The 22,755-nt window shown below is 40.7% G+C and overlaps 1 protein-coding gene across 2 annotated transcripts in view; it reads right to left on the reverse strand.

Moving 5' to 3' along the window:
• Positions 1-2,199, reverse strand: part of CCDC141 (coiled-coil domain containing 141) — a 210,274-nt gene extending 208,075 nt beyond the window's left edge. For both annotated transcript variants that reach the window (XM_015432436.4, XM_074009537.1), the window contains exon 1: positions 1,974-2,199. In XM_015432436.4, the coding sequence (XP_015287922.3) occupies positions 1,974-2,075 (102 nt within the window). In that variant the 5' untranslated portion in view covers positions 2,076-2,199. The remainder of the gene's footprint in view (positions 1-1,973) is intronic.
• Between the last annotated feature and the right edge of the window lie 20,556 nt (positions 2,200-22,755).

A 22,755-nucleotide genomic window follows, 5' to 3' on the forward strand; every position in this document is an offset into this window, starting at 1 on the left:
TAGCTGAAAATAATAAATATCAGATGAAGGAATTGATTTTTATCTTATTTCAAAGGTAAAATATACTGTTTTCCAACCTTAGTTGTTGAATATTCATTAAAGCATGTAGGAAAATATTAACAAAATTAGATGCCTGTGACAACTGCCATTTGAGCACAGTCAACTTGCTTTCCACACAAGATTTACACCGCTCTAAGACATAATTTGTCATTGCATTTCCTGAGGAATTGCTTTTCTAAGAAGCAACAACTCATTAAGCAAAAGGAACCACTAACAGGCATGTGCATGTAGATACATGAATTACTAAAGAGAAATTAGAAAAACGTGTTTCTATTTTAGAAGATATTCAGTCCCCTGAGACAGTTTGGAAAGTCACTATAAATCACACACAGGCACTCCTATTCCATTAAGACGGACTTTCTACTCTGAATTGCTTGGGGTGTGTTTTGTATGGAGATGGCAGTAAGGTAAGAGAGCTGAGGAGAGGGTAGTGGGGGAACATTCTTAGAAACACAATTCAGTTAAAATAAGAGTTTCCCATGTAATTTTCCAGTGTAATTTCCAGTGTAATTTTTTTGTGTGCAAGCTACCTCTGATTCTTCTGTAATTTATCCTCTAATATTATTCCTCATCCTGCTCCAAGAATGTTTCATATTTGAGGAAATGAAAAGTTAACTTTTTGAAAAATAGTGAGTTTGCCTCTTTTCCCTCATTGCTGAAATCTGCAGTTAACTCAAAGTATCATTAATCCTGTGCAAGTGGTCTGTTCGCACCACTTCTGCGCCAGGCTTCTTCTCATCTCCACTCCGGGACTCTGAAAAGATGGGAGGGTGAGGAAGTCAGCAGAGGCCTGGTTCCTGTGGGAGATGAGTATCACAACACCAGAAAATCTGCCTCAGTAGGAGCACTTTCCATTCTGTCCTTCTATAGTGAATCGTTTTGCTCAATATCAAGTGCTGTTTTCCTGGTATGAATTTTCACATTACCATAAAACTCACAGCAATTAAGTAAACACGCTTGCTGTCCATGCTCTAAGAAAAGGCCAGAAAAGTCATTCAATTAAGCCTGGTGGGGACCTGAAAGTAACTGGTTTGTGACCATCAGCTTGTTTGCCAGCTTTCCCTTCATTAAACACTGAATTATTTAGGTGGAATATCATCTAAAGCCCAAGTCTAGTGCTTGAAAGGTTTTTGTTTGTTTGTTTGTTTTGTTTTGTTTTGTTTTGCAGGGCATTTCCATGGAGAATAAAATCATGGATGTCTTCTTCAACCCAAAGATGTGTGGTCATCTTTGCAAATGGGCAAATGGCTTGTCATAAAACATGCAGTAATCGTAAACCCTAAGTGGCTTCTACTTCCTGCTGTTAAGAACAAATTTGACACAAACCTTTTGTACCTTTCCCTGCAGGGTCTTCATTACTGAACAAGGATTTAGCAGTGTCTTTACCATGTCAAAACCAGTGTTGCAAAGGGCACATATCGAAGCCCTTTCCTTAGGTGTTTTCTGAGTTCCATCATGCTTAAAGCGGTGCCCTCCCCATGTCTGTCAGGACCTGCCTCCTCCCACCTCCATCACATCCACTCTCAAAAATCACGAGCATTTCACAGGTCCATTGGACTCTTTAGTCAGGCAATCATGAGCTTCCAATTACCAATGCCTTGCTTTTAAAGACCAAATTAATAGTATATGCTAGAAGTTTTCTTTTCTTTATCTTTCTTTCTTTTCTTTTTTTTTTTTTTTAAATCAAGCAGCTGTAGATGCTTTCTGGCTGACTGAAAGGAAAGAGAATCTCTGGTAACTGCTGAAACTTGCAGAGGTTCCTCTTAGTAGCCAATTTAAGAAAGCAGTAACAGTGCTTTCCGCGTTGTCTTCTCTATGCTGTGTCCTGCCGATTGCATAGAATTTTCTTTAGGATTTTCAACACACAGCTAGAAGCCCACAGCCGCACAGAAAAAAGGAAGTTGTTAGCTTACCTTTATGACAGCTATAACGATTTTGGAGTCCCCAGCCTGCACAGCAACTGAACTGACTGTCGTCGTAGAAAGCTCCACACTAGGACTTTCTTGGCTGGACATGGTACTTTAGAACCACAGTTTATACTTTGGGCAGCCTCTGGACAGTTGCTTGTCTGCTGGTCATTTCAGAACGCAACCACCAGGCTTACTTGGATTCATTCAGGGAAAGAGCTCAGCTCACACTGATTACTCTGCCAAAAGGAAAGAACAGGAGGTTAAAAATAGACAACCCCATTGAGTTTATCGTGAGAGAGAAAGGAGCGAAGCGAACGAGAGAGAACTGCCACGCCCCTAGTATGGTAACGCTAAGTGCCTGTTATTTTTGCTGTTATCTTAAATGTGGAGGACAGCTTCAAGCTCTTTCCTTATCAGCTGATGCTCGATAACAAATGGAAAAAAAAATTACATCCTGACAACCCAAATTAGTTTTGCCACCGAAACTATGCAATTGTAACCACGGACTTTGAAACCAGTAAGTCATTGACCTGGCTATCAATCTTTTCAAGATTTTTGAAGTCTCTCTCAGGCAAAGAAAACTACCAAAGTGTACTCTAAAAAAGCTTTGGTATTTGTCTTGGGGTTAAGTCACAAATTGCTTAAAAGACAGTTTTAGATTAATCTGCTTTTCTAAAACTTACTGTTCTTTGCCAAATGAAGTTTAGATGGAATAACCACATTTTCTCAGAGCCTCAGATTTCTTAGGAATTTTGTAAAAATATTTCAACCAGCATTTATAAATAGGTACCTATCATTTGAGATTTTCTTTGTGACTATTCTGCTCCACTGAACAGGGTTTTCAAGTTCAGTTATCAACACCATGAGAAAGCAAAATGCTTTGCTGTTACCTTTTAATTGCAGCAAGAAAATTTTTTGGTGTGGTTAAAGGTTATTAAGGCATATATTTTGCTGCAATTAAAAACAAAAACAAAAAGGAAAGCACTGTACTGTATTCAGGCTTGATTTTTATTCCCTAGCCCCACCTCCTGTGCAGGAAAATTATAGCCAGCTTCAAATCAGTGCCCCACATTGGGAGATTAATCCTATTGCTAGAAACTCAGCCTGTGTCACAAGTTGTCTGTGGTATTAAACAGCAGCTGTTGGATTCCGTGTCAAAGAACAGCTGAAAATAACACTAAAGTTTAGGTCAGAAGTCAGATGCAAACATATCAGAGTTACTCACTCCAAAGCTGCTGGAAGCATTGGAAATCTCTGGGACAAAGCCAGAACAGAGAATATAGCAAAAAAAACAGTTTTAATGAATCTACTTGCTCTGTAAACCTTTTAGCCCAATTTAATAGTAGGTTCAGGGTCAGAAGACTCAGCACCATTGCTTTGTTTTGCTAAGGTTCATGATCATATTCTTGATTCAAAGGGGAAAAGTACTTTTACATATACTTCAGTGCTCAACACTTATTTTTGTTTCCAAGAGCATGTCATGGCTGCTCTGCAACTGTGTAGCCACCACCCAGGTCCTCTGTGCTCAGCATCTGCTGGCTGCCCCAGTGAGATGGAAACCATACCTAGATCCTCGTCCCTATGCAACGTGAACTTCACCTGACCCCATGAAGGGAACAATTGGAGCAAGCTCAGGAAAGCAGATGTCAAGCAAGCTATGATGTAGCAACTATTGCAAAGGGTTTCATTTTATGGCAGGGCTGGAGAGCTTGCAGAGAGGTAACTGACCTGGAAGCTTGAAGGCAGGCTCCTTCCACTCGAGCAAGTAGTTGGTCCAGACAAACCAAAATGAACTGATCACAACTGGTTTTTAGCTAATGGCCCTCAAGAAAAGGCAACAGTTGACACTTGTGTCTCAGAATATCTATACTGTAAACTAAAATGCCCAATAAGCATAGCTTGTCATTTGGAACGGCATACTTTGCCAATTGGAACGGCAAATAGTGACTTGCACTCAAAATACTCAGTGCGGGCCAGCCATGGTGGCTCACACCTGGAATCTCAGCACTTTGGGAGACCAAGGCAGGAGGATTCCAGAAAATTTAAAAATCAACCAGGCATGGTGACGTGCCCCTTTAGTCCCAGCTACTTGGGAGGCTGAGGCGAGACAATCCGTTTGTTACCAGAAGGAAGGCCAAGCGTGAGTTGTCCAGGTCCTTGGTGTTTTGAACAAAGAATTGAGCAAAACGCACAAAGTAACAACGGAATGAAACACAGAACCGAAACAGCGAAAGCAGGGATTAAAGCAAGAAAGCACTCCACAGTGTGGGAGTGGACCCACCCTGAATAAGGACCGTGTTGCAACATTTTCTGGGTTTTAAGTATGCCTTATGAGGTCCCCAGTGGCTATCCCTTACCTGAATGAAGGATTTTGTCCATGGCTAATTAAAGGCTGATGTGAATTGACACCCTATGAAGATGAAGGGATGGCCCACACTTGGCCCAAATCCAAGGCACTCTCCCTTTCCATCTGAGCCCTGGGAAAGGGGGAGGGTTGCAGGGAGAGTAGCCTTTGAACTTTTGCTACTTGGTGTGGGAAGATGGGGTCTTTCCTTTTGGTTTAGCTTTTGGAAGTTGATGTTAATTGGCCTTAGGCTCCCTACCCCCAGACCCAGGTGTTTCCCTTTTGACCCAGCTTTGGGCAGTCAGCATGAATTGGCCTTAGATTCCCTGTCCCCAGACCTTTGTGTTCTTCCTTGATTTAGCTTTAGGAAATCAGCACAAATTGGCCTCAGATTCCCTGCCCCCAGACCTTGATGTTTTTCCTTGATTCAGCTTTAGGAAGTCAGCACGAATTGGCCTTAAGTGCCCTGCCTCCAGATCCTATTCTCCTACCTCACCTTGAGCCCAGAAGTTGGGGGCTGCAGTGAGCTACGATAGTGTCACTGTACTCCAGCCTGAGTGACACAGTGAGGCCTGTCTCAAAATAAAATAAAATAAAATAAATAAAAATAAACTCAATGCACTTTCACCTAAAGTTAATTCTGTTGCTAGAAACTCAGTGTGTGCCTCAAGTTGCATAAAGGCCATCAGGTGGGAAAGGGTTTTGGCAGCAGGCTGCAAAGACCACAGGCTAAGGGTGGCTGTGTCCACAAAGCTGTAGTTAGGATGGATGATTGCGTAAGGGGTGTGGAAGGTAGCATGGAATGTCTGGAATTGCAGGCCCAGACAGAGGGAAAAGTAGAAGGGAAATGAAGAGGAGAGAACACATGGCTGGAAGTGTGGTTAATTCCAAGGTTTAAGGGCAAAGGGAATTAGAAAAATATAAGACTTTGTTAAAAGATTAACCCAGCTATTCAGCAACAAAAGTAGTGCCTTTCCCTGTGTGTGTGTATGACCTTTCTTTCTGTTAATTAGATGGAGCAGGTCCAAGCTGTTGCACAAAAGAAATGTTTTCTACATTGGTGGACATGATCAATAATGCAAACTGCGTACATGAATTTAACTGGCTTCTATTTTATTTTAAATTTAAACTCTTGACTTTAAAATCTTCAAAGGACTTGAATCATGTTTTTCTCCTCTGTTCTTGTTTTCTGTTCCTCTTTTTTTTCCTCCTAAACTTTTTAGTCCTTCTGTCTACAGAAGCCCTGTGGCTCAGATCTCTCCGTCCACATCTAGCTTATTTAGAACTTTGGCCTTGTTTTCTTCATCTAGAATAATATTTAATTATAAGTTGCACCATTAACTCATATAAACAGCTTGAAGAATAGTGTGGAATATATAGTACTAATGATACTGGTACACTAAGATGGATTTTTTAATGTCAAAGAACTGAAAGCTTCTTGAGTTACAATTTATTTATACTCTGCCTCCCCTATCATCACCAAAAACAAAACAAAACAAAGCAAAACAAAAACCTTCCAGGCATTCTCATACCTTTGAAGTTTATAGAGGATCTTACAGAGGTTATTATGCCTTCTCTGTTTATCCCTCTGGGAAATGCCTGTTTTTATACCAACTGAGTTTTAGTGAAATATCCTCCATGGGGAATCATAAGGCTATAACTGGATTCAGTAGAGTTGCAAATAGCACATTTTTAATGAAATAGTCAGTAGTCTGAAAACTTTTTCATGTGACTATTTTTAACTCTGTCAATGGTGATGCCATTAAAATAACACATTTTCTTTGCTGGAGTATATGTGGGGTCTGCTCATTTTTATGTAAGATCCTAGGTGTTTGTCTTCATCGATAGTATTATTGATTAAACTATATTAAACTTTATAAAGACAAATTAGATAGACCTGGTATAGATAACCCAGAATGAGTCTATTTGTCCAAATTAAAAATTCAAGGCAAGTTATCTTAAGTGAAGCAAGTCAGACACAGAAAGCCACTTATAAGTAGGAGCTAAATAATATATACACATGGACATAGGGAATGGAATGATAGACAATGAAAATTTGTACAGGTGAGGGCGTGGGAGTGGGTAGATGATAAGAGATTACCTAATGGGTACAATGATTTGGGTGATGGATACCCTAAAAGCCCTGACTTTACCATTATACAATCTATGCATTTAACAAAATTACACTTGTACCCCATAAATTCATACACATAAAAATAAAATATTTTTTTAATTCAAGGCAAATCTTTCTCTGCTGTTACCACTAATGTAGTAATAATGGCTACTAATTAGTGACTGCTTCATACAGGCCAGGAACTGGAATAAGTGCTTTACACTCTTTATCCCATTTCATCTACATGATAAGGTTGGAAAAAACATTTCTTTAATTTTACAAATGATACACGCACACATGCACACACATATTCACACCCAGCAATTCACTAATTCCAGTCACCTCTAGTTCAACTTTTTCTGCCTGGGTTTCAAACCTATCTATGGGTGGCTTCTCCCTGTCCGCCCAGTCATGTATACCATTATTCCCAGACCCCAAAGGTCATTGTTGTTCTCCATTTTAATTCAGTTGTTCTATCCAGGAATATCATTCCCCTCTTCCCTTCATCTATCCAAATTCCTCCCATCTTTTGAGGCCAAGATGAAGTATCAACTTTTTTTAAAAATTTGAAATATCTACCTATATTCTTCTTGTCATGCACATCTGTGTGACGAGACCACCAAACAGGCTTTGTGTGAGCAATAAATCTATTTAATCACCTGGGTGCAGGTGGGCTGAGTCCAAAAAGAGAGTCAGCAAAGAGTGGTGGGATTATCATTAGTTCTTATAGGTTTGGGATAGGCGGTGAAGTTAGGAGCAATTTTTTGTGGGCAGGGGGTGGATCTTACAAAGTACATTCTCAAGGGTGGGGTGAATATTACAAAGTACCTTCTTAAGGGTGGGGGAGGATATTACAAAGTACCTTCTCAAGGGTAGGGAGGGTATGGTATACAAAGTACATTCACAAAGGCAGGGGAATATCACAAAGTATATTATCCCAAGGGTGGGGAGGGTGTATTGTTACAAAGTCAATTGATCAGTTAGGATGGGGCAGGAACAAATCACAGTGGTGGAATGTCATCAGTTAAGGCAGGAACTGGCTATTTTCACTTCTTTTGTGGATCTTCAGTTGCTTCAGGCCATCTGGATATATACCCCCATGTCACAGGGGATATGATGGCTTAGCTTGGGCTCAGAGGCCTGACACTTATTTCTTTAAAGTATAATTGTAACTCAAAATTTAATAATTAAATGCTTGTTGATGTAGTTTGGATGTTTGTCCTCACCCAAATCTCATATTGAAAGGTAATCCCCAATGTTGGAAGTGGGACCTTTTGGGAGGTGATTGGATCATGGGGATGGCCTTCTTATGAATGGTTTAGCATCATCCACCTTGGTGTGGTCCTCATGAGAGTGAGTTCTCACAAGATCTGATCATTTAAAAGTGTGTGGCACCTCCTTCCTTGTTCTCTTGCTCCTGCTTTTCTCATGTGACCTGCCTGCACCTCCTGCCTTCTGCCATGATTGGAAGCTTCCTGAGGCCTCCCAGAAGCAGATGCTGCTATGCTTCCTGTATAGCCTACAGAACCATTAGCGAATTAAACCTCTTTTCTCATAAATTACTCAGTCTCAGGTATTTCTTTATAGCAATATGAGAATGGCCTAATACACTTGTATTATAAACTTGTATCATTTTTTAATTATTTTTCTTGCATTATTGTTATTTCTCAACTCTATTGGAAGCTCCTTCTGGAAAGGAGCCATGTCCCAACATTTTTTGGACCTTTGCAGATCACCTCATAGAGTTACCGTAGAGATTAAGAGTTGCTTTACATGAAGTGCTTGGAAGAAGATCTGACATTTAAGTCCATTTATGGAACATGGTGCTAGGCATGGAATTGGTGCTTATAAACATTGGTTGACTGAATCACATGAGTCATAGAGTAAAAGGATACAACTAATTAATATAACTCATTCATTCAGTATTTATTCATGCAGCCAACAGTTACTGAGCATTTACTATATACCAGGCATTTTTGCATTGGTAATATAGCAGTGAGCAAAACAAAGAAGTTCCTACCCTCAAGAAGCTGAAATTTCAGTAAGAAAAGATAGACCATAAACAGTGAAATAAATAACCAAGATAAAAAACACACTGTCATAAAAGCTAAGAGAAAAACAACTGGTAGTGGTTTAAGTAGACTGAATCACAAAAGGTTACATTTAGAATTTGCCAGGGAAATCAGGAAATTCTATTAAAATATTTCTATCAAAATACAGAAATTAATGGGAATAATAAATGAATAGTGATTGCAACAACGATTAAAAAAAAAAAAAAAACAACATTGCACAATATGACGAAGTTGATGGACCCTGAAATCAGACTGCCTCAATCTCTCCATGTTTCAGTTTCCTCACTGTAAACTGGGAATAATGGGAATGCCTACACCGTATAATATGGTGAGAAGACTAAATGAAATAATACTTAAAAGCACTAAAGATAATGCCTGGCACATAGGTGATGGTCTGATAGGTATATATTCTTATTCAAAAGATGGCAACATCATCTGTTAAGGGATTTCCTAAATCTAGTGGCTGCCACAAAATTTGAAATGAGTTTTTAAAATTAAGTTGAATTAAAACACAAGGTAGGCAATCTGAATGGATTCAACATGTTATCAACACATAAAATATGCATTACCAGGGAGTAAGTTATTTCACTGTAATCAGTTGTAAAAACATTTCAGTGAGCCATTTCTAGAATACCTTCATCATTCACGTTAGCCAAAATTTTCTCCCCAACTCATTCTTTACATCATGTAATGCTCCTCCTGATACTTCTCACTTATTTCTTAGAATACAAGCATTCTCACTTAACTGCCATCCAAAAGTAAATGGAAGTTGCTCTTTCCCCTTAAAGATGCCTCCGATTTTAAACAACAGCTTATTCTTCCATGCATGCACTCATTTGTTCATTGATCAAGTATAATTAAATATGTACTCAGTGCCAGGCACTATTCTAGATGCCAGGCACACAGTAATAAACAAAACAAAATTCATCCTCAGATGGAGCTTGCCTTCTGGTGAGGGAGACATACCCAGTTAGACAAGAAAGACCAGGTACAGTGGCTCACGCCTGTAATCACAACATCTTGGGAGGCCAAGGCGGGACAGATGTTTGGGGCCAGGAGTTTCAGACCAGCCTGGGCTTCATAATGAAATCCCCATTTCTACCAAAAAAATTAAAAATTAGTGGAGCGTAGTGGTGCATGCCTGTAGTCCCAGCTACTCTATAGTCTGGGGTGGGAGGATTGCTTGAGTCTGGAAGGTCAAGGCTGTGGTGAGTCAGGATCATGGCACTGTACTCTACCCTGGGTGACAGAATGAGACCTTGTCTCACACAAAAAAGGAAGAAAACAAACAATTAAAAAGTACATATATTTTATGTCAGGATGTAATAAGTATTATGAAGAAAACTCAGGCAGAGTAAGGTGGAGAGAGCGAACAGAGGAAGAGGGATGCTAGTTTAGGAGGGCATCAGAAAAAGTCTCTTTAATAAATGAGATTTGAGTAGAAATCCTGGATTAAATGAAAACAGCAAGACCTGCACAACTATCCTGGGGAAGAACATTCCAGGCAACTGAGACATGCTTGTTATATTTGAAAAGCATCCAGTAGGTTGTTGTGGCTGGAGCTAATTGAGGACAGAGAGAAGGAGACAGTGATAGAACATGAGATATGAGAGAGAGGGATGACTAGTTCATCTAGGGCCATCTAGGTAGGTGCCTCTAGGTCCTGGTTTGCTTGGGGACAATTCTGGTTTACACCTGTTGCCCTGGAGTGATTGCCCCTAAGGTTCTTTTCATTTTCAGAGGAATCCCGTTTGTATGATGGATTATGTGATAATCTTACTGTTAAGCCTAGGTAAGGACTTTGGATTTAATTCTGAGATAGAAAAGTACTGCAGGTTTTACATCCAAGAAATAACAGCATTTGACTTAACATTGTTAAAAACTATTTGTGAAGAAGAGACTGGAGCACGAAGTAAAATGAATTCCATAGCACCTAATCCACAAATGCCAACACATTGCTGCTTTGGGATGTTTCTTTATGGACATTTAGGTTTTCCTTAAGACGAATGACATGTCCAAAACATTGTGACTCCTATTGGCAGTTTTATTCTATGTATTGACTTTCATAGATTTCCTTACAATTAAACATGTTTAATGACATATGAATCCTTAGCTTCTCCCTAAGAGCTAGTAGAATAATTATAAACAAGCAACTTTTATATCTAGCAAGTTTCCCTTCTATAAGGGCTAAAGAAAAGAAAACAAAACTTGGGCAAATTGAAAGAATACTTAACTTGGTCAAAAGACTAAGATGGCTGTATTTACTCTAGTTTTAACCAATGGTTCGCCAAAAGTGATATGCTAGGTAATATCAATACTTGTTAAATTACTATGGACATTTTTCTTGAATAGTCTCTAGTTAGAGTTATGCATGATCTAGAAAACTGTCAAATACATGTGTAGACTAAAGTTAAAATAAATGGTAAACATATGGCTATTATTGATTTGGGCAAACTCTATTCTACATGGGAAAGATGTATACAATAAGCCAGAAAACATTTTTTTTTAAATTGCTGAAAAGCTTTCATGTGCTAAATTTATTTTTTTTAGGGTTCAAGTCACCTGCCTTCCTACCTGTGTTGAGCTGTGTACTTAAGCTCCAACATAGCAGGGTTCTCTGTTATAATTCCTCTTTACACAAAGAAGTGTCCCAAGAGTTAGTCTTCAGGAGGCAGGGAGATGATATGTAATGAAAGGAGGAGTCTTCGTCAACTTGATTTTGGAAAACTGCATTTCTTTTGTTTTTCCACTCTGTGGCTAAATTCCAGTTGGGGCTGAGAATTTTCCATCTCAGAGTAGTCCCCAGAGAGACCTAGAGAACAGCAGTCATTCCAGTGGCTTGGGAAGATAGCAGTGACAATAAGGCTAAGCCACCACTTCCTCAAGCAGCAATCATTCTTGCTAAGGAAGAAATAATGATCTAATAAAACCCATGGTTTTATTAATAAATAAAAGCAAGATAGCCTAAATGGCATGGTTATTACCTGTGGATGGATTCGAAGCAGGAAGTATGTAAAAAGTTAAAAAGAGAAAGTTTTTAAAATATAAGATTTTATGAAGAAACACTAAAACGTGATTGAAGAAATTAATGTATATATGGGGTATAGATATATAAGTTATAGAGACTGTTTTAAGGAATGTTATAATGGGCTGTCTCTGTTGTACAGTGGTGATGTTCGATGATTCACTGATAGTTTATTGGCATCAGTTTAGTGAAAAACACATATTTTAATATACTTTAGTAAATCATTTTTATACAATTTAACTGAGTTTTAAAAAATCTGACCAAGCGCACTGTCTCATGCCTGTAATCCCAGCACCTTGGAAGGCCGAGGCAGGTAGATCACTTGAAGTCAGGAATTCGAGACCAGCCTAGCCAACATGGTGAAACCCTGTCTCTACTAAAAGTACAAAAATTAGTTGGGCATGGTGGCACAAAAATCACTTGAACCTAGGAGATGGAGACTTCAGTGAGATTTCAGTGAGCCGAGATCTCGCCACTGCACTCCAGCCTGGGCAACAGAGTGAGAGTCTGTCTCAAAAAACATACACACACACACACACACACACACACACATATGTATATATGTGTGTGTGTGTGTGTGTGTGTGTGTGTATATATATATATATTATATGGTTTTTCAGATCTGCATCTTCATTCCAAGCCAAAACGCCTCACACCAGCATTCACATAGCTATCCCTTGCTATGGGAATCTTCTTTTCTGTTATTACATCACTCACCTCGGTCATAGAACCCACATGAAAAGCAATAATTACTGAGACTGTCTGGAAGGAAAAAGAAGTTAGAAACACCTGCAGGAAAAAAGATACTCATATACGCAGGCTTTTAGGAAAAACAGGAAAAAGATGAGAGAAACTCACAGAAACCTGGAAATCCAAAATGGAAACAAAAGTAGCAGATCATCTGCACCCCACCCCACCCAACCCTCACCACTCCAAGCAAACCCGTTTCCTATCACAAATTCCACACTCAAAGGAAGGACTTCAAAAGCAAAGTCAGCCTATATTATGGAAAGTTTGGATTCTGCTTCTGGCCCATCCCTGCTTTGAGCTCCTGCTAGCAGGGAGAGCCAATGGCCTCGCTACCAATGTTTGCTGAGCACCCACTGTACACAAGGCCCGAGTTCATCCAGTCATTTTAAGTTTGTAAAACATGTAGCCATTTAATCTAGTTGAGCCTCTCAACAATGCTGTACTCTGGGCTTGTATTCTAGACTATTAGCTCCGCCATATGAGTTGAAAAGCTGAGGCAAGAGAAGTAAAGTGACTTATCCAAGTTCATGAAGCCAGTAAGTCGAGACCCCCAACTGCTCCCCTCTTAGTTTCTTGCTCCAGTCTCACAGGGAGTAAGTTCTACTATCCTAGTGCTATATCCAAATTTGTACAAATGTCCACACATACTCGTCACTCAGCTAATCTACACAGTTGAACACCTGCAACAGAGTCCTTTGACTCAGAGCACTGCACCAAGACCCCTTAAAAGACAACAAAAGAAGTACAAAATTATCTCCGTTTTCAGCAACCCCCACACCCTACCATCACAATGGGGAAGACAAAATCCACACGTGAGGCATTTTGATAGGAAGATGTGATGACAACATCTAGGAAATATAGCAAACTGAAATGCCTTGGAAATGAGAAGAACCCTTTTAAATAATTCCCCAAATCAACGCGAGCAATGTTAATACAAGAACAAGTTTTATACATGGATGTAAAGCAATCATTATAATAAAACTGCTCTGGGTTTGTGTCATAGTTCTTCTTACCTTTAAAATCACTTTTGCTACCTGGCTTGATAAGGACATGGACAAGATGTGAGGGTAATATGGTTTGGTTCAGATCTGCATCTTCGTTCCAAGCCAAACGCCTCACCCCAGCATTCACATAGCTATCCCTTGCTATGGGAATCTTCCTTTCTGTTATTATATCACTCATCTCTGTCATAGAACCCTCATGAAAGGCAATAATTACTGAGACTGTCCGGAAGGTAAAAGAAGTTAGATGTAGGTATAAAACTATCAGATATCATCTGGTGGTTTTAAAAGTGTTTGACAGTTCCTCCTTCACATGCTTTCTGTCTCCTGCCACCTTGTGAAGAAGGTGACTGCTTCCCCTTCCGCCATGATTGTGAGTTTCCTGTGGCCCACTAAGCCATGCAGAACTGTGAGTCAATTAAGCCTCTTTCCTTTACAAATTACCCAGTCTTGGGCAGTTCTTCATAAGAGTGTGAAAATGGACTAATACAAAAAGTTGGTACCAGGAGTGGTACTAGAGGAACAGAATTTTAAGGATGGATCTCTTTAGTCAGTTTGGGGGTTTTGGGAGTTGGCTGCTTAATCTGATTAGACACAAAAATGCTAAGGACTCTACTTCTAATAGTATAGAGAACACTAATAGTCCTTGGCATGAACAGTTATGCAAAATAAATGCATTTGACACTCCTGATTCACTCCTCTTGAGAAGCAAGGAGCTTAGTGACCCTATACGTAGTATCTTTGACTGTATGTGGAGAAACAAGGAATGTAATGAAGTTGGTTGGTTGCTCCTAAGCTTGCATAACAAAGTGATGAAAGAAAATGATAAGCTCAGGGATTCCAACTCCTGCCTCCAGAAGCATATATTTAGGCTCAAATCTTCTAAGATTGCCCTGAGTGAGAGTCTTATCTCCTGTAGACAAAGGGCTGAAATTGCAGAAAATCAAACATAAGCTCTTATGATGTGAGTGGCTGGGACCTGCAATGGAAGGTGCACACACAGCCTCGCCAAGTGTCTGCTGTTAAAGTGAGGGCATTGATTGGAAAAGAATGGAACCCTGCAACTTGAATGTGTGGGAGAACACTGACGAAGCTGGCTTGCTGAGTCTTTCAGCTTCTATCTTTCTGCTGTACTAGATGCTTCCTGTCCTTGATCATTGGACTCCAAGTTCTTGGGCCTTTGGACTCTTTGACTTACATCAATGATTTACCAGGGGGTCTCGGGCCTTCAGCCACAGACTGAAGGCTACACTGTCAGTATCCCTACTTCTGAGGCTTTAAGACTCATATTGAACCACCACTAGCTTCTTTGTCCTCGGCTTGCAGACAGCCTATCATGGGACTTTATCTTGAGATTGTGTGAGTCAATTCTCCTTAATAAACTCCCTCTCGTATATACATATATCCTATTATAGTTCTGTCCCTCTGGAGAGCTCTGATTGATACAGATTTTGGTACCAGGAGTGGGTGATTTGGCTCTTCTCAGTCCTTCTAAAGTCACAGGTGGATTTGGCTGAGCAGACCAAATGTGCCAGGTGAAACAGGTGGTGGAACATGTGAACAAATAATACAGTTAAACAGGAAATTTGAGTTATTGCTGTAACGGGGGACTCCTCTCCCCACTGGCATCCATAGACTGGCTGGGTTTGAGGACATCTGGGATATAGCACTATTCATACAGTTTTCTACATTTTTTCCTTCATGGTTGTTAAGAGGGCTGGGGAGGTGCAATGGATGAGACCAAAGCACATTTCAATCAAACTCAATCAGGAATTCAAACTCAATTCTTTAAAAGCAAAACCTTGAGATCACAGAACTGAAAGAAAGCTCTTTATTTCAGAATGTATCCTCCAGGATAATGAATAATCTGTATTTTATAAACTTCTCCACAGAATTCCATCTCACAACTACCTGTGGATGTACAAATTTTACAGAATAAAATAAACAGAAAAAAATAACAGTTCAAGGAGAATTTCACGGTAGAGGAGTTCAGTTCTTGTGCCCTCCTGGTTTCCTCGTCCAGGGCACTCACCACCTGCCATGGTCTCTGCCTTCTGTCCCATAACTCCTGCCTTTACCTGGTCATGGACCAGATCCCACTTAAGGGGCTGGCACATGGCCTAATGTGTTACTTAATGCTGATATAAAGTTTGGCCTCTTCTACATGACATTGCATTTAAAGGGGATTAGTAACAAGAAGAAAGAGAGTTTTTACAAGAGGAGAGTAGATCCTCAATAAGCAAACTTGTAAGCCTGATCCACTCTCTCCTCTCCTATCATCATACTTATATCTCTTTTTAAAAAGCCCCCACAAAGGATCAAACTGGCTAAAAACAAAAAACAGCAAAAATTTGCATGGCATTTTATTTTATTCATTTATTTTATTCATGTTTCATTTTATACTTATGGGTACATAGTAGGTATATATATTTATGGGATATGTGAGTTTATTTTAATTTTAAATTTTTGTGGGTACATAGTAGGCACATATATTTGCAAGGTACATGTTTTGATACAGACATGCAATGCATAACAATCACATAATGGAAGATGGGGTATCCATCCTTTTAAGCATTTATCTTTTGTGTTATAAAAAATTGCATTGAGTGGCGGGCAAGATGGCAGAATAGAAACAGCTCCGGTCTGCAGCTCCCAGCGAGATCAATGCAGAAGGTGGGTGATTTCTGCATTTCCAGCAGAGGTACCCAGCTCATCTCACTGGGACTGGTTAGACAGCGGGTGCAGCCCACAGAGAGTGAGCCAAAGCGGCTTGGGGCATCACCTCACCCGAGAAGCACAAGGGGTCTGGAAACTCCATCCCTTAGCTAAGGGAAGCCGTGAGGGACTGTGCCATGAGGGATGGTGCATTCAGTCCAGATATTTTGCTTTACCCATGGTCTTTGCAACCCGCAGACCAGGAGATTCCCTTGGGTGCCTATACCACCAGGGCCCTGGGTTTTAAGCACAAAACTGGGCAGCCATTTGGGCAGACAGTGAGCTAGCTGCAGGAGTTTTTTTTTCTTTTTACCCCAGTGGCGTCTGGAATGCCAGCGAGACAAAACTGTTCATTCCTCTTGGAAAGGGGGCTGAAGTCAGGGAGCCAAGTGGTATAGCTCAGCAGATCCTGCCCCCATGGAGCCCAGCAAGCTAAGATCTATGGGCTTGAAATTCTCGCTACTAGCACAGCAGTCTGAAGTTGACCTGGGATGCTCGAGCTTGGTGGAGGGAAGGGCCTCCTCCATTACTGAGGCTTGAGTAGGTGGTTTTCCCCTTACAGTGTAAACTGTTTCCCCTTACAGTTCAAAGCTGGGAGCTTTGAACCCGGTGGAGCCCACCGCAGCTTGGCAAAGCTGCTGTAGCCAGACTGCCTCTCTAGATTTCTCCTCTCTGGGCAGGACACTTCTGACAGAAAAGCAGCAGTCCCAGTCAGGGGCTTATAGATAAAACTCCTATCTCCCTGGGATAGAGTACCTAGGGGAAAGGGTTGCCGTGGGCACAGCTTCAGCAGACTTAAACGTTCCTGCCTGCCAGATCTGAAGACAGCAGCAGATCTCCCAGCACAGTGCTGGAGCTCTGCTAAGGGACAGACTGCCTCCTGAAGTGGGTCCTTGACCCCCATGCCTCCTGACTGGGAGACACCTCTCAGCAGGAGCCAACAGACACCTCATACAGTAGAGCTCTGGCTGGCATCTCACAGGTGCCCCTCTGGGAAGAAGCTTCCAGAGGAAGGAACAGGCAGCAATCTTTGCTGTTCTGCAGCCTCTGTTGGTGATACCCAGGCAAATAGGGTCTGGAGTGGATGTCTAGCAAACTCCAGCAGACCTGCAGCAGAGAGGCCTGACCATTACAAGGAAAATTAACAAACAGAAAGGAATAGCATCAACATCAACAAAAAGGACATCTACACAAAAACTCCATCTGAAGGTTACCAACATCAAAGACCAAAGGTAGATAAATCTGTGAAGATGAGGAAAGAACAGTGCAAAAAGGCTGAAAATTCCAAAATCCAGAATGCCTCTTCTTCTCCAAGGGATCAAAAAAAGTCCAGGACCAGACATTTTCACAGCCAAATTCTACCACAGGTAGAGGAGCTGGTACCATTGCTTCTGAAACTATTCCAAACAATAGAAAAAGAGGGAATCCTCCCTAACTCATTTTATGAGGCCAGCCATCACCCTGATACCAATACCTGGCAGAGACACGACAGAAAAAGAAAATTTCAGGCCAATATCCCTAATGAACATTGATGCAAAAATCCTCAATAAAATACTGGCCAACCAAATCCAGCAGCACCTCCAAATGCTTATCCACGAAGATCAAGTCAGCTTCATCCCTGGGATGCAAGGGTGGTTCAACATACTCAAGGTGGAGTAAAGTCTTAAACGTAAGACCTAAAACCATAAAAACCCTAGAAGAAAACCTAGGCAATACCATTCAGGACATAGGCATGGGCAAAGACTTCATGACTAAAACGACAAAAGCAATGGGAACAAAAGCCAAAATTGACAAATGGGATCTAATTAAACTAAAGAGCTTCTGCACAGCAAAAGAAACTATCATCAGAGTGAACAGGCAACCTACAGAATGGGAAAAAATTTTGCAGTCTATCCATTGGACAAAGGGCTGACATCCAGAATCTACAAGGAACTTAAACAAATTTACAAGAAAAATGCAAACAACCCCATCAACCCCATATCCTTTTTGGGCAAAGGATATCAACAGGCACTTCTCAAAAGAAGACATTTATGCGGCCAAGAAACTTATAAAAAAAAGCTCATCATCACTGGTCATTAGAGAAATTCAATTCAAAACCACAATGAGACACTATCTCATGCCAGTTAGAATGATAATCATTAAAAAGTCAGGAAACAACAGATTCTTGAGAGGATGCGGAGAAATAGGAACGATTTTACACTGTTGGTGGGAGTGCAAATTAGTTCAACTATTGTGGAAGGCAGTGTGGTGATTCCTCAAGGATCTAGAACGAGACATACCATCTGACCCAGTGATCCCATTACTGGGTATATACCCAAAGGATTATAAATCATTCTACTATAAAGACACACGCACATGTATGTTTATTGCAGCATTATTCACAATAGCAAGACTTGGAACCAACCCAAATGTCCATGAATAATAGACTGGATAAAGAAAATGTGGCACTTATATACCATGGAATGCTATGCAGCCATAAAAAAGGATGAGTTCATGTCCTTTGCAGGGACATGGATTAATCTGGAAACCATCATTCTCAGCAAACTAACACGGGAACAGAAAACCAAACACTGCATGTTCTCACTCATAAGTGGGAGTTGAACAATGAGAACACATGGACACAGGGAGGTGAACATCACACACTGGGGCCTATGGGGATCGGGGGCTAGGGGAGGGATAGCATTAGGAAAAATACCTAATGTAGATGATGGGTTGATGGGTGCAGCAAACCACCATGGCAAGTGTATACCTATGTAACAAAACTGCACATTCTGAACATGTACCCCAGAACTTAAAGTATAATACAAAAATTAATTATATTCTTTTAGTTATTTTAAATGTAAAACTAAATTATTATCGACTATAGTTACCCTATTGTGCTATAAAATACTAGGCCTTATTCATTTACTCTATTTTTTTGTATCGATTAACCATCCTCACCTCTTAAACCCCCACCCCACCACTACCATTCCTAGCCTCATAACCATCTGTATTAGTCTGTTCTCACACTGCTAATAAGGACATACCCAAGATTGGGTAATGTATAAAGGAAAGAGGTTTAATTGACTCACAGTTCAGCATGGCTGGGGAAGCCTCAGGAAACTTACAAACATAGCAGAAGGGGAAACAAACACATCCTTCTTCACATGGCAGCGGCCAGGAGAAGTGTTGCGCAAAACAGGGGAAAGCCCCTTCTAAAACCAACAAATCTTGTGGGAACTCACTCACTATCACAGAAATAGCAGCTTGGAGGTAACCAACCCCATGATTCAATTACTTCCCACTGTGTCCCTCCTATGACATGTGGGGACTGTGGGAACTACAAGATAAGATTTGGGTGGGGACACAGCCAACCATACCAATCAGCCCCTGGCCCCTCCCAAATCTCATGTCCTCACATTTCAAAACACAATCATGCCTTCCCAATCATCCTCCAAAGTGTTAACTCATTCCAGTATTAACCTAAAAGTTCAAGTCCAAAGTCTCATCTGAAACAAGGCAAGTCTGTTCTCCACCTATGAGCCTGTAAAATCAAAAGCAAATTAGTTACTTCCTAGCTACAATGCGGGTACAGGCATTTGGTAAATACAGCCATTCCAAATGGGAGAAATCGGCCAAAACCAAGGGGCTATAGGCCCCATGCAAGTCTGAAATCCAGCAGGGCAGTCAAATCTTAAAGCTCTGAAACAATCTTCTTTGACTTCATGTTTCACATCCAGGTCATGCTGATGCAAGAGGTGGGTTCCCATGGTCTTGGGCAGCTCCACCCTTGCAGCTTATAAGGGTACAGCTCCCCTCCCAGCTGCTTTCATGGCTGGCATTGAGTGTCTGCAGCTTTTCCATGTGCACTGTGCAAGCTGTCGGTGGATCTTCCATTCTGGGGTCTGGAGGGTGATGGCCCTCTTCTCACAGCTCTACTAGGCAGCGCCCCAATGGGGATTCTGTGTGGGGGCTCCAATCCCACATTTCCCTTTGGCACTGCACTAGCAGAGGCTCTCCATGAGGGCACTGCCCCTGTAGTACACCTCCGCCTGGACATCCAGGCATTTCTATACATCCTCTGAAATCTATGTGGAAGTTCTCAAACCTTAATTCTTGTCTTCTGTGTACCTGCAGGACTAATACCACATGAAAGCTGCCAAGGCTTGGGGCTTGCACCCTCTGAAGCCGTGGCCCAAGCTGTAACTTGGTCCCTTTAGCCATGGCTGGAGCTGAAGCAGCTGGGGCACAGAACACCATTTCCTGAGGCTGGACACAGCAGGGGGACCCTGGGCCCTGCCCACACAACCTTTTTTCCCTTCTAAGCCTTCAGGCTTGTGTTGAGAGGGGCTGCTGAGAAGGTCTCTGACAGGCCCTGGAAACATTTTCCCCATTGTCTTGGTGATTAGCATTTGGCTGCTGGTTACATATGCAAATTTTTGCAGCAGGCTTGAATTTCTTCCCAGAACATGAATTTTCCTTTTCTACTGCACTGTCAGGCTGCAAATTTTCCTAACTTTATGCTCTGTCACCTACTGAATGCTTTGCTGCTTAGAAATTTCTTCCACTAAATACCCTAAATCGTCTCTCTCAAGTTTAAAGTTCCACAGATCTCTAGGGCAGGGACAAAATTCCACCAGTCTCTTGAGTGACCTTTGCTCCAGTTCCCAACAGGTTCCTAATCTCCATCTGAGACCACCTCAGCCTGGACTTTATTGTTCATATCACTGTCAGCATTTTGGTAAAAGCCATTCAATAAGTCTCTAGGAAATTTCAAACTTCCCACATTTTCCTGTCTTCTTCTGGGCCCTCCAAACTTTCCAACCTCTGCCTATTACCCAGTTTCAAAGTTGCTTCCACATTTTCAATATATTTACAGCAGCACCTCACTACCTGGTAACAATTTACTGCATTAGTCCTTTCTCATGCTGCTAATAAAGACATACCTGAGACTGGGTAATGTATAAAGGAAAAAGGTTTAATTGACTCACAGTTCAGCATGGCTGGGGAGGCCTCAGGAAATTTGCAATCGTGGTGGAAAGGGAAGCAAACATCCTTCTTCACATTCCTGGAGCAAGGAGAAATTCTGAGCAAAGGCGGGCAAGGTCCCTTATAAAACCATCAGATCTCATGAGAACTCACTCACTATTATGAGAACAACCTGAGGATAACTGCCCCCATGATTCAACTCCCTCCCACTGGGTCTCTTCCACGACACATGGGGATTATGGGAACTACAATTCAAAATGAAATTTGGGTGAGGACACAGCCAGACCATATAACCATCCTTCTACTCTCTATCTCCATAGTTTCAATTGTTTTGATTTTTAGACCCCACAAACAAGTGACAACATGTGATGTTTGTCTGTCTGTGCCTTGCTTATTGCACTTAACATAGTGACCCCAGTTCTGTCCATGTTGTTGCAAATGACTGAATCTCAATCTTTTTTATGGCTAAATAGTACTCCGTTATGTATAAGTATCACATTTTTCTTATCCATTCATCTGTCAACAGACACTTACGTTGCTTCCAAATCTTGGCTGTTGTGACAAAAGCTGCAATAAACATGAGTGTACATATCTTTTTGATATACTGATTTCCTTTCTTATGGGTATATAACTAACAGTGTGATTGTTGAATCACGTAGTAGCTCTACTTTTACTTTTTGGAGGAGCCTCCAAACTGTTTTCCATAGTGGTTGTACTAATTTACATTCCCACCAACAGTGTATGAGGATTCCCTTTTCTCTACATCTTTGCCAGCATTTGTTATTGCCTGTCTTTTGGATATAAGCCATTTTATCTCAGATAAGATGATATCTCATTGTGATTTTGATTTGCATTTCTCTGGTGATCAATGATGTTGAACACCTTTTCATACTCCTGTTTGCCATTTGTAAGTCCTCTTTTGAGAAATGTCTATTCAAGTGGTTTCCCCATTTTTAATCAGATTTTTAGATTTTTTCCTGTAGAATTGAGTTTCTTATATGTTCTAGTTATTAATCCCTTGTCAGATGAGTAGTTTTCTAATATTTTCTCCCATTCTGTGGGTTTTATCTTTACTTTGTTGATTGTTTCTTTTGCTGTACAGAGAAGCTTTCTAACTTGATGCTATTCCATTTGCCCATTTTTGCTTTGGTTGCCTATGTTTGTTGGATATTACTCAAGAAATCTTTGCCAGACTGATGGCCTGGAGAGTTTCCTCAATGTTTTCTTGTGTTAGTTTCATAATTTGATGTCTTAGGTTTAAGTCTTTAATCCACTTTGATTTGATTTTTGTGTATGACAAGAGATAGGGGACTAGTTTCCTTCTTCTGCATGCGGATATCCAGTTTTCCCAGAACCATTTGTTGAAGAATCTTTTTCCCAATGTATGTTCTTGGCACCTTTGTTGAAAATGAGTTCACTGTAGGTGTGTGGATTTATTTCTGGGTTCTCTATTCTGTTTCATTTGTCTATGTGCCTGTTTTTATGCCATTACTATGCTGTTTTGGTTACAATAGCTCTGTAGTATAATTTGAAGTCAGGTAATGTGATTCCTCCAGTTTTGTTCTTTTTGCTTAGGATGACTTTGGTTATTCTGGATCTTTTGTGGTTCCATATACATTTTAGCATAGTTTTTTTTCTGTTTCTGTGAAGAATATCATTGGTATTTTGATAGACATTTCATTGAATCTGTAGACTCCTCGGGGTATTATGGACATTTTAACAACATTGATTCTTCCAATTCATGAACATGGAATATCTTTGTGTTTTATGGTGTCCCCGCCCGAATTTCTTTAATCG

The sequence above is a fragment of the Macaca fascicularis genome, chromosome 12, assembly GCF_037993035.2.
Source record: "Macaca fascicularis isolate 582-1 chromosome 12, T2T-MFA8v1.1".
In the NCBI taxonomy this organism is placed as follows: domain Eukaryota; kingdom Metazoa; phylum Chordata; class Mammalia; order Primates; family Cercopithecidae; genus Macaca; species Macaca fascicularis.